The sequence below is a fragment of the Monodelphis domestica genome, chromosome 3 (assembly GCF_027887165.1).
Source record: "Monodelphis domestica isolate mMonDom1 chromosome 3, mMonDom1.pri, whole genome shotgun sequence".
Classification (NCBI taxonomy): domain Eukaryota; kingdom Metazoa; phylum Chordata; class Mammalia; order Didelphimorphia; family Didelphidae; genus Monodelphis; species Monodelphis domestica.
Window position 1 is genome coordinate 3,773,672 of NC_077229.1, and position 13,441 is coordinate 3,787,112.

Sequence of the window (13,441 nt, forward strand, 5' to 3'; positions counted from 1 at the left end):
AAAGTTTTGGGCTTGGCCTGTAGCTGTGGTTTTGCTGGGAATTATGTACCTAAGCAAAAGTTAACTCATGATAGTCTTTTTGGGATTGGGTTTCTTTTGGTGATGTTTTGGAGAATTAGGGTACAGTTGTTTTGCTCTTGCTTTATTTCTTTTGAGACTAGGGGGAATAATAATCATGCCAGTTAATAGGTAAGGGGCATTGATGAAAGAGGTCACGTAAAGGGGTTTGGATGAGCAATCACATCTTGCCAAGGACCACTCTGTGGTCTCCCCAGCTACCACGTGTGACTATGTCAAGGCTGGTCTGATGGCTCACAGCATTGCCTTGTACTTGAGAAACCTTTTTCTCCCTGTAGGAGATCATCTCCCACCATGCAAATGTACACAGCACATACAGAGTCCAATTCCCTCGTCATAAGGGACTTGATGAGAATTAGGGGCTCTTGGTTGGATTTCTTTCCAAAAAATTCAGATTGATTATTTCTCCTATTTTTGGAAAAATAAAGAGGCTGGTGCTCAGGGATGACATTGAGAAAGAATGCCTTTGCTCATAACCTCAGTCTGAGGTTAAGGAGACAAAGACCTCTTGTGACTAGTGAATGATATTTGACCATGGGTGGTGGCATCTGCTTCTCTCTACAGGAGTCAGAACATTTGTATCTTACTGATCTGTCAAGGTTTAGGCTAGGACAGCACTTTGAATTTTGCCTGAAAAAATCACAAATGGGCCTGAGTTTCACACAATATGAAACACATTTATGTTAACTATCTCTATTTTGTGAAGAAATATTTCTGGTGGGGATATTGATACTTGGACCAGCTCCAGTCGGTCATATATATCAACTTATTAAAACCTTGATATATATATATATATATATATATATATATATATGATAAAAATCTTCTCTACAAAAGGTAATGAAAGAAAGCCTTCTGAATCTCAGTTGGCCAAAGCCATTTTTCTGTAGAAGAAGGGAGCTTCCCGGAAAATTGAAGCACCTTTCCCATTCTATCTATCTAGATAGAATGGCCTCAACATATCATGAGAACTTAGTGACGGGAGGGAATGATGACAGAATAAGGAGTTACGATACTGCTCCCCCTGTCTCTCCCTGTTTCTTTTTCTCTCTTTCTCCCTCGTTCATAGCCCCCCATTCAGTATCTCTCTCTGACTCTCTCTCAAACCCACACATGTAGAGAAATGCATACATATTTCTGTGATGCACTCTGAAAACTGCAAACCCAAACAAAAAAATAATGTCCTCCGAGATCCCTGACTTTCTTGGTGCCAGAAGTTCCCAGGTAGCATTATTATGGAGCCTATTTCCAGGAGGACTGAATGATCACCTCAGAAAATCCCTATTCATTTCCTACATGAAGTCATAAGCAATAGGACAGTCTTTGGTGGCATGATGACTAGAAGGATCTGACATCTCCTTTAGATTCACACCTCCATAAATGCCAAAACCACTGACTCTGGGAACGGTAAAGCCAGGGCTATATAGAAGAGGAATTATGAAAGGACACCATTCAGTATTCCTCTTCATGAGGCAAAATAACAAATTTTGTGCTGACCAACATTCCACAACAGAACCCCAGAAAATTTAGATATTACAGCTATCTTGTAATTATTGAATGGAAATAAAAGGAGTTAAAATATTCATTAAGCATGACTACTTTATAAAAATGGACCATGGTCCTGTAGCATTAAAACCTTGAAAAAAATCATAAAAACTGAATAATCATGTCTTATATCAACCAAAATCCAATAAAATTTATATTCAGCAAATAGCCTTTGAAAGATTAAAAATCAAATGGAGACTACATAGTGTAATCCAAAAGAATGCCTAGGTCCAAGCAATTACTCCAAAACAACCTAAACCATATAAAATATAAAGATAATGACAAGAATGAGACCATATGCCCAAACTTCTAGAATGCTACTAAAGAGTCATTAAGGAAAAATGAAATCACAAAATGAGAGAAAAAGAGGTTAATGAACAGGGCAAGTAACCCCAAAATTTGGAAAGATGACAAATAGGAAAAATTCATATAAGCATCAAGGTGGAAATTTTAAAACAAGAGATTAAAGAATGGAAAGCAGCTCCCCCCAATTGAATTGGTGAATTAAAACTAAAAAGTGTTTGTTTTGGGGGGAGGTTTGACCTACTAAAATTCGTTAATTATAAGCTACTCAGATTTTTAAAAGAGAAAAACCAAAGTTTCTGTATTGAAAATGAAAAAAAAAATGCTAAAAATTAAAGAGGAAATAAAAGGAAGTATCTTGTCTAATTATATGCTTGCAAATCAATATTTGAGATTGAATGAGTAGTGTTAAATGAATGGTTAGACTGAATATAATTTAGTTGGTCGCCAGGTATTTAAATTTATAAATCCCAAATGAGTTACTCAAGCAGAATGGAATTTATGATAGTTTATTTACAATAGAGGGAAGGTATTAAGGAAGAGAGAAAGAGAAGAAAGGAGAGAGAGAGCTACTCCTGCCTCCTCTGAGCCAGGCAAGAATTCAGGGGCTCCAGCCGAGGGAAAGGAGTCCCAAGATGATGGGTCTCTCCAGAGGCTGCTGCCTCCATAAAGGTCAAGGAAAGGGAGTCAGCATTTGCATTCACCAGAAAGACAAGGAAATGGGGTCACCAGGAAACAGGTTCAGTCAGCACTCTTCTGAATGAAGAAAATTCTCCACTCCAGCAGAATTGCCAGTAGAATTCCAGCAGAACTCTCTCTCACAGGAGGTTCCACTCCAAATAAGAGTTCCAAGTCAAATTCCCTTCAGGCAGTTGTTACTTTCTTTTTAAAGACACTTTTCCCTTGCATTACTTCCCCTAATTTTTACATCTACCAATTGCAGTTGATGCTCTGCTCTAGGACCACCCAGGAGGCAGTCAGTCCATTCTGATTCATCACCCACTCTTTCACATGTGGGTCACAGATCTCCTATTTAGTGTGTGAGATAGGTGTTTGTACCTTTTTTAGTTAAATCCAAAATGGGTAGATCTCCATACTTTTAAGTATTGTGTTTACATTTATGGGGATTAAAATCTAAAAATAGTGTAACAGTTAAAATTGCCAAACTGTGGCAGGTAAAAATTAGTTTCTCTCTGCTAGAAGTATTATATTTTTTAGAGGTTTATTAAAGATTAAGAACTTAAGAAAATACAAGTAAGAAAAGCATGTGCTAGGTGGGCTGAGAGGCCCATTCAACCTCACTTACATCATGAGAGACGCGTCTGCTTGCAAGCGGAAACAGGAAGAGACCCAGCCATAGGCAGAGACTCTTTAAATAATCATTTGCTCTCAGCCCAGGTGATAATTTCAGCGAGATTACAAAGCATTCTGGGAGCCAGAGCAAGGACTTCTGGGGTTTGGAGTCCAGGGTTCAAATCTCCATTTTTACAATAGACAAGGGATTATAATTTAATCTTCACAATCAAAGAAGAGCTAAGTACCTTCATTGTTATAATCAGGAGAGCACCAAATCCAATCTTCACAATATGAAGATTGAAAAGTATAAAAGATTGAGATGAACATAGCAAGAAGTTTATTTATATAAATCAAACTCAGACATATAAATTGATCAAATCATAAATGAACTCCCAAGGAAATAATCTCTAACACAAGGAAGATATGGAGGGAGTTCAGTTAGACCTACATTGAAAAAGATAATTTCAATATACATAAACTTTTTTCAAAAACAGGAAAAGGGGACTTTTCAAAATGGGATTCTTGGTGAAAGGAGAGCAATCCATGAGCTTTCTTCAGTCGTAGAGAGGTTTTACATCAAGGCAGAGTCAGGTCACTAATTCACACAACTATGGTAAGGGTGGCCCATGGCAGAAAGGGTAGCCAGTACTGGAAAGGATTTCATCTGAAGAGAAGTAGATCTCAGTGAGTGCTAGAACATGGAAGGAGTAAGGAGAAAAGTCCAAGATAAAAGGAAATTTGTTCATTGTGCAGTAGAAATTTCAAAGAACATTGCTGAAGTGGGTATCAAATATTTAATATGATACTGATTGTAGTTTTGAGATGACTGGGATTGAGGAAGGAGATACCTGCTATTGGAGAATGTGTAATATTTGGAAGCTGAGTTTATTATAACTGGGATTTCTAAAATTAAACAAAGCAGTCATGTCCAAGACATTTAATAGTCTAGGCCTCGATGAATGGCAAATGTCTGCTGGAGGAGGCAGAAAATAGCAAATGTCAATGTCATTCCTCAATCCTGATTTCATACTAAGTTGTGTTAGGGTAGGAAAGTTGAGAAAATTCATCTCAGAGCAGACACAGACAATAGGAGTGTTGTCAAATGCTGAAGAATTCTATAATCCTAGATGATGAGACAAGATCTGTGTAGAGGGGAAAAGGAAAAAGATCTTCCCACTCAACTGTAAGAAGCATGTTTACACTTTTGGCAATTAAATCTAAAAATGGGCAGGGGAGTTCATTTAATTTTCACAATCAGGAGAAAGTTAATTAATTTTATTTTCATAATCAGGGGAGAGTTAAATTTTAATCTTCACATCTGTCATGTCACAGCCCTTGCCATATACATATGCTTCACCTTAAAATTGATTATGCCCCTAGTGGGAATTAGCAGGTAATGATCAAATATTATCTTTGCCCCTGGAATCTACTTTATTCCTTATCCTCTCCTGAGTATTACTGTCTGGTCTCAGCAGGATCACCCAACATTTGGGAATGAAGATGCAGCCCAGTAAGCCAGCACTGGAGGCCAGGATGGAGAAGATCTCCACCACCACCATGGCTTTGCCCTTGGTGCTCTGGTAGGTGGGCAGGAAGGAGACCCACACACTGCAGAACACCAGCATGCTGAAGGTGATGAGCTTCGCCTCATTGAAGGTGTCAGGGAGGTTCCTGGCCAGGAAAGCCACTGTGAAGCTGCACAAGGCTAGGAATCCCATGTAGCCTAGAACAGAGTAGAAGGCAATAACAGAACCCTCATTGCACCCAATGATGATGTGACCTGGTTCAGAGTGTGTGTCTGTATCAGGGAAAGGAGGAGCGATTCCCAACCAGACGCCACAGAGAGTCACTTGAATCCCAGAACAGATAATGACGACAGAGTTGGACACTCTGGATTGGACCCACATTCTGCCCCTGCTCCCTGGTATTGTGAGCCTGAAAGCCAGGACGACCATGATGGTTTTGGCCAAAATGGAGGCCACAGCTACAGTGAACACAATCCCAAACGTTGTTTGTCGGAGGAGGCAAGAGACTGATGAAGGGCGGCCAACGAAGAGCAGGGAGCAGAGGAAGCAGAAGATAAGGGAGATGAGGAGAGTGTAGCTGAGAGCCCGGTTATTGGCCTTGACTATGGGGGTGTCTCGAAACTTCACAAACACCCAGAGGACCAGGGCTGTCAGGAGAGAGAAAGAAAACGCTACACAGATGAGAGTCACCCCCAAAGGTTCTGAAACATTCAGGAAAATCACAACCTTAGCGAGGCATTGACTTCTTTCCTTATTTGGATACTCATCTTCTGGGCATGTCACACAATGTTTCATATCTACAAAGGGGTAAACAAATTTTTAAGATTTTAGCTTTGACCAATTATCCCTATCCCAATAATTAGAAGACAGGCACAATTACTGGTGGTAGTATTGCTTATTTCACAAGCGACAATATCTCTTTCAGTGCTGCTAGATAGTTATTGATAGACAACAAAGTGCTTAATCCAAACTTACTTTTGCTAATTGTTTTTTTAAATGTATTTATTTGTTACCTTCAAATACCCAGCCAACAACCTCCCTCCCTCCACTAGAGAACATTTGACAAAAAGAGTATTACATAGCAAACTATGCCTTGTTTATTTCCATCAATTCTTTCTCTGGAGATGAACCCACACATGTTATCTTTCAAATAATACTTATACTACTATGTGTGTTTTCTTGGCTCTTCTCATTTTACTCCACAATTTCACATAGTTTTTTCCATGGTTTTTTTCCCTAAAATTAATCTGTTCCTTGTTTCTCGTGGCATAGTAGTAATCCATGAAAATAATATGTTGTAGCCTTTTCAGTCATTCCACAACTGATGGGTAGCCCTTCAGTTTCCATTTCTTTGGCACCAAAAAGACAGTTGATGTAAATATTTAAAAATATATATTGTCTTTTCCATTTTCCTTGTTTTTCTTATGAAATCAACATAATTTTGATACTGCTGAGTCAAAAGTTATAGAGGGGTTTTTTAAAAACTCATTGAACATTATTCTTGATTGCTCTCTAAAATGGTTGGATCAGTTCACAGTTCCACCAATAGCATATTAGGTTCCTAATTTTCCAAATATCCTCCAACAACTGTTATTTCCCCCTTTTATCATTTTAGTCAATCTGATAGTTGTGAGATATCTCAGAGTTGCTTTGATTTATATTTCTCCATTATGATTTAAAACACTTTATCATATGGTTATATATAACTTTTATTTCTTCATCTAAAAACTTTTGACCATATATCACTTGGGAAATGACTCATTTTCTTGTATATTTGAAAAGTTTTCTATGTATTTTAAATATCAGACCTCAGGCCAAGAAAGTGTCTATAAAATTTTTTCCTAATTTACTACTTTATATTATTTATATATATATATATATATATATAAACTTTTATTTTTTTATTTTTTTATTTTATTATATATAATATAAAGTATATATAAACTATATATAATAAAACTCAGTTTTATTTATTAATTCAAATTTAATTTTGGTAATATTGCCTTAAATTTTTAGGATTTCCAATTCAGCATTTAATTGGGAATTTTTAATTTGTTCTTTCTCCTAGTTCTTTTTCCAACTATGTACTCGATTCATTGATCTGTTCTTACTTTATCATATTGATATGAACATTTAGGGAGATACATTTTCCTTTAAATACTGCTTTTGATGTATTCCATAGGTTTTGCTATATTGTCTTATTATCCTTTTCCTTAAAATTATTTGTTTCTGTAATTTGTTCTTTAACCCACTCATTCATTTTTTGTTATTTTGTCTCCAACAAATTTTTATCATGGTCCCTTATTAAATGTAATTTTAATGTATAGTGAGCTGGAAATGATGCATTTCCTATTTCTGCATTTAATTATGAAGTTTTATGTTCCATTATAAGGCAAATATTTGGACAGGTACCATATATTGCTGAGAAAAAGATATTTCTTTCTATTCTCATTCTTTTCTCTCCAGACATCTATCATACATAGATTATCTAAGCTTTCATTTATACCTTTGGCTTCTTTCTTATTAATCTTTTTGTTATATTAATGCAGTTCTGAGAAAGGAAGGTTAAAATTTCCTACTATTATTGTTTTATCTATTTCCACCTGTAACTTCTTTAGCTTTCCCTTTAAAAATTTGGACACTATAAATCTTGATGCACATGGGTTTAGTATTGATAATACTTGAGTATCAATAGTATCTTTTATTTTTTGTTTTTTTATTTTATTTAATTGATTAATTTAGAGCATTTTTTCAGGATTACAGAAATCATGTTCTTTCCCTTCTCTCACTCACATTTTGAATAACACAGTGATGTTCCCTGTTCTAACTATATATCAATCAGTTCATTAGTTCTTAGTTCAGAACTTTCCCCTATGTAACCTTTCCTCTATATCTGTGACCTCAGTGCCCAGTACCACGTTATTCTGTTGAGTGAGTTGAGCAGAAGACCCATGCGTGGACACTTACTCATCTGATTAGAGATCTCCCCCTCAGGGCACAGGGAACAGTTGAAACAGCACATGGGCTCCCCCTCCAGAGGAGTTTGCCTGAATCCAGGACCACAGTTCTCACTGCACATGGCACAGGGAATCTAGGAGAAAAAGAGTAAAATGAATGATGGCTTTACAACTGAACAGGCCAGAGGATAGTATAACATTGCCAGAGGGGGATTATATTGATTTGGGGGGAAAGAAAGCTTATTCTATAGGAGAAGTATTCTATAAGAGAAATTTCCACTGGGCTGGAAATAAAGAGCCCTGAATTCTAGTCCTGTTGTGGGAGAACTTGAGTTGAATCCTGGGTTCAGGAAAGGTTACCCTTTGCAAGAAGGCAAGAATCCAAACCTTAGTTTAAAAATAAAAAGGGAAATTTATTAATTTGGAATTCATGTTGATATGGCTGGGATTCATGTTGATATGCAGGGGTTCAACACTGCCTCCCCAAGGAGCTGGGATAAGGGGATTTTATGCCCCTTTCAGAGCAGGAGTTACAGGATAAGAAAAAAGGGGGTGGGGTGAGTCAGGAAGGAGGTAATTCCTTGGGGTCAGGGGTATGAGGAATGTTCTGTGAAATTCAAAAGATGATTAGATTGGGTACTGTCCAATGCTAATCAGAGTGGAACCAGAAAGTGCATATCTAGGTTAAATGAAAATCATGGGGAAATTCCAAAGGTGGGGTGAATGCTACTAGAAGGGAATTCCTCATGTCCCCCATCTCTGGAGTTTGGGGTGTCCTAAGGGAAGCCTGTACCCTCATATTAGTCTCACAATTACCTCTAGGTGTATAAATCTCATCAAACCTCTTAAACTTTGTGGATTTTAATCATCTGTAAGAGGAAGAATTTGAACAAGATACTATCTCAGGCTCCTTTATTTATTTAGCATTTTGTTATTCTCCTTCCCAACCTTGACATTTTAATGGTTAGGACCCAAGTTACTGAAGGAAATGGAAGGGATTGGCCTAAACTATACTGAATCTGTTACAGAGACAACTCAAAGACTCCTTTGATTGTTCCTTTTGGAAAGGACAAATTCAATAATTTTATAAACAATTATTTGGGTTAGAAATTCAATCAGTTTCAGAAATGAGGTTTTAAGTCATTGCTTGGCTCCATAAAAAGATAATCCATATGTGATTGAAGGTCACTTTATTTTCATTGAATTAAGATGAATGGTTGGGTGTCATAACTCTATTCTACCTTCTGCCAGTGCCTTCTGGCAGAACAGGGGTCCCATAAAAGTCCAAGAGCTGTGTATGTGAAATTCCTGAGAGTCACATCTCTTCCTCTAGGTCTCTGATTGGTCAGGCTTAGCTTCAGCAGATCTTCAGTTTGGGAGTCTAGACCCATAACCCACAGGGATTTATTTCCACATACACAGCCTAGGACTTTCCCCAGTCCCCTGCTCTGACAGAAGGTAATGTGAACTAGAATGATGACACCTGTGCACAGCCAATAAAAGACAAGGCTGGTATCAAGAATCTGGTTTTCAAACTGAATAAGTGAGTATATTTTAAATTGCATTTACACATTTTCTGCAATTGGAAAAGAATTTATTTTTGTCAAGGAAGGATTTTCTACCAATAAAGAGGGAATATGGAGAATGCTAAGCAAGGACAATTTGTTCCTCTGATTTGATCTCCATATTTCTAACCTTTGAACCTGACCAGCCCCATACTATGGCTTCCTTGTTAATGGTGAAATCTTTACCAGGCTCAGCCTTGGGGCTAAACTGTCCAACTTTCACCAGAGCCTCAGCATCTATATTGAAGGTCACATAGTTCAAGATGTTATATTGAGCTTCTGGATTTCTCTTCTCATCCATAAACACTTGGTCACCAGCACTGTTGTTGAACTGGAGATTCCTTAGAAAGGAGTGGAGCTAGGAGAGAAGAGAAATCCCAATCAGTCTCTGATTGTTGCCTGAGGTCAATAATCTGCCCCAAAGAAAAACTTATGAGTTGGTCAAGAAGTTAATCTATAGTGAACAAGCATTTTTAAATACCTATTATATATTGGGGATATTGTGAAGAAATGAAGATACAAAGGAACAAAACTGAAGCACCTGCCTCCTACTGAAGCTACTGCTCCATATTACCAAATTTGTTCCTTTCTGTCTATATAAACCTTTTTTTTTAATCACCAAATTTCATATGTCACTAAACTATTATGATATCCAGGTAGATTCTAAGGATACTAGAAAACATATATGTTATTCAGGAAAAAAAGATATTTGTTAGCCCCAAACTTTGACTCTAAATCTGGGATTTCAGTCCTTGGAATGATGTCAACCTGAAAAAAAAAACAACAACACAGAACACCAAAGCAATTATAAGCAAATACATCTTTAATCAAGACAAGGGAGACAGTGGTCTTATGGCCACCACACAGAGCCACCACTCTAGAGACTGAGAACACTATCTCCAGGAAAGACACTCAAAATGGGATTTTCCAACTAACTAAAGTACTTTATAAATATAAAGAACTTATATTTATACTTTATGTGTTGCCTCTCGCCAGCGAGAAGCCACAAGATATGAAAGATAGAGAAAGGATAGAAGTTTAGGATTCCGCGAGGGACGTGGCGGAGCCAAATTACAGATATGAGATGGCAGAAATGAGTCAGAAACCAGGCCGAATTGATAACAATGGAGCCACAGCAGAACCCCGATCTATCTGGACCTCTTTCAGAAAGGCTAATTCTGTCCAGTGATCCAAGATTAATATCACACAGGTCGGAGACATGATAGAGAAAAAAAGTGCCTGGCCAAAGGCCAGGTCCCAGGTGAGAGAGATAGAGAAGGAAAGGAATTAAAGATGGAGCTTGGCCAAGCTCCAGCAAGGACAGACATCGGTGAGAGCTAAGATCCAAGAGAGGGTGGAGACTGCTGTGGCTCTCCTTTTAATCTCTTTGATATGCAAATATACACAATACATAGGGATGATTATCATTGGTTAACGACAAGTTATAGGTGTGGTTTATCTTAGCCAGGTGAACACAAAGAAACCTGTTTTCCCGTCTAACTTGGGGGAAGCTGGGATCAAGGGTCAGAGGCTTTCCTAGCCAAGACTGAGCATGCTCTCTTCCAAGCCACTCTGTACATTCTGTTTCCCTTGTCCAAAGCTAGGTGTGGACTGCTACATTATGGAGCATAACCAAGAAAAAACAACTGATTGCTTACATAGAAACTTCGAAAAGAGGATGTAGCCAGAGGATAGAATACCTGAGAGTGGTCTGGATATAATAAGAGAAACTAAGAAAACAGAAAGGGTTCTTAGGCCTATCTAGGGTGTTCAGTGGGTGCTTGATGGTTTATTTTTCAGTCTCAGGCAAGGGTCAGTCAAGATGTTTCTTCAAGGTAAGTCATCAGGAGAAAGTAATCACTTTGATCTTTTAAAGAGAAGAGCCAACAGAGGAGTGGCTGAGGAAGAGGAGTTGGGAAGATTAAAAAGAAGAGGAAAGAAAGGAGGCCTTTCTTTGGAGATGGAAGGGGGGTTTCATTTATGAATGATCTTATGGGTGAAGGAAGATGGTTAGTGAGGGAAAAGTGGTCCTTACATTCAAATGGGTTCTTGGAGATTTTGTACATGAAAAGTCTGTTTTTCCTAGGACAGAAGAAGTTTAAATTCCAGGGGGAAATTGGCACCTAAAGGTGTACTAGAGCAGGAACACAAAGAGGAAATTTCTGTGCAAAAGTATTCAAAAGAGAGGATTGAGATCAGTGGTGGGAAAGGGGCTCTACTACATAGGAGTCTTCTCTGACACCTACAATAGTTGACATTGTTCTGTGAGGGAGGCACAATGGAAGAGAACCCAAGGGATAATTCCTACAAAGAAAGGGCAAAAAGTGCCTAAAGAGAGTGTGAGGAGTGAACACCAGTTTACACCCCTTTTTCTTGGTACTTTAAGATCATTCTAGGGGTGTTCAAAGGAACATTTTCTATTGAATTTGAAAACCCATTCTCTAGTGCAGTGATAGTGAACCATTTAGAGATGGAGTACTGGGCTCTACCCCCACCCCAACCAGACCAAATGCTATGCCTTGCTCCCTCACCTCACCACCCCTCCCCAGACAGGGGAGGGAGGAAGTACTCCCATGGGGCTGAGGGGCAGAGGGGCAGGTGATGAGAGGGGGAGGAGAGTGGCCTGAGCCCTCCACTCCCCTCCAGCTTTGTACCACACTGTGAGCTACAATCCCCTCAAACCCAGATTCTCTCTAACCCCACGATGGGAATCACCTTCACCACAGACAAGGAAAGGAAGAAGCACTCCCATTGGGTTACTGGACAGAGGATGCAGAGGGAGGAAGGTCCTCAGGTGCATGGAGAGGGGGGAGGGGACCAGCTCCATCCTGAATCCCTCTGGCTTTCTAGGAAGGAACTCTGGTGGGTGACTGCAGGCGTGCCCATAGAAGGGACACTGCATGTCCTTTTTGGTATACGTGCCATAGGTTTGTCGTCATGACTCTAGTGAATTGGGTTTTGATTCAGTCCCCACCCCTTGATTGGATTGCTTACTGTATAAGAAGTCAGCCTTTTGTCCCACATGACTGCTAGAATCTGGAATTCTGGTGCATAGGCTTAGAAATAGTGATGTCACAAGGGGATAAGTTATGAATCAAGGAAGATCTAGGAGGCATTTCTGGACAAGCAGGGGGAATGAACAGAGACACGAGGTTAGCTGAGGGAAAAGGTGAACTACCGTCCATGTGGTTATTTGTCTTTTTTTCCTCCAACCTGATTTTGCCTATTCAATAAATAATTATAAATTAATATACATTCTCCAGAGAATTTTGATCTTAACAGTTCTGTGGACTATTGCAACAGTAGAAATTCCTCCTTTTCTCTTTTGTTTTCTTTAAATTTTCACTTGTCACATAGTGTGACTTTTATATTAAATTCTAAATCCTGAAAGGCTGAAATTGAGAAGAAATTATGGTAAGACTACACTTTCTTGTGTGTGTTGTCCAGTTATGTATGGGTTTTGCTGTGGTTATTGGGGAATGAAGCAAAAATTGGAAGAACAGAGAAGTAAGGTAATAACCAGACACTGAAATTAGAGATGTGAAAAGCAGTACATTTAAAATGTAAGAAAGAGATGGCTTAACGTTTTCTTTCTTCCCTTCATTAATCCTCATTTTTAAAAAAGAAAAATAAAAAATTAAGCCGTGCTTAGACAGTTCAACAGAACATGTGGCCTCTATGAAGACTTCTAAGGTGGATACTCAAGACAATTGTTTTTGTTTGCTTAAGAGTTTGTCATCTCTTTTGTGTATTTCTTTTTTTGTTTGTTTGTTTGACTTTTTGTGGAAATGGGAAATATAAGTAATAAGAACCTTGTCTCATGAGTATTTCATTTACATAGATTGCTCATCTCATGGGAACAAGGGCTACTGCCTTGATTCTCGGCCAATCACTGTCCTCAGATGATGTGAGGGCATTTTGGAGGATTTTAATCCAAGTGGAGGCAATGTAATGGATCTAATGATGCATGCCTTACTCACTGAGGGAGAAAGAAGGGCAACTTTTGAAGCCACCAATAACTCTCAGAATGAGGATGGAAAACACTGGCCATTACATGAATTCACAAAGGGACCTCAGTAATCCTGAAGATTATGTGAGTTTAATGTGAGGCCAAGGAGGCTCTGCTGGAAAAGATACTCATGTAGCCCTAAAGTTTAGGGACACTTATTAT

The 13,441-nt window shown here is 38.5% G+C and overlaps 1 protein-coding gene across 1 annotated transcript in view; it reads right to left on the reverse strand.

Annotated features, from left to right (window-relative positions):
* Positions 1-4,622: 4,622 nt before the first annotated feature.
* The window catches only part of VN2R516 (vomeronasal 2 receptor 516), a 33,013-nt gene continuing 24,194 nt past the window's right edge, over positions 4,623-13,441 (reverse strand). Inside the window, exons 3-5 of the mRNA NM_001102449.1 lie at positions 9,401-9,628; positions 7,716-7,839; positions 4,623-5,545 (exon numbers count right to left, since the gene is read on the reverse strand). Of these exons, the coding sequence (NP_001095919.1) occupies positions 4,623-5,545; positions 7,716-7,839; positions 9,401-9,628 (1,275 nt within the window). The remainder of the gene's footprint in view (positions 5,546-7,715; positions 7,840-9,400; positions 9,629-13,441) is intronic.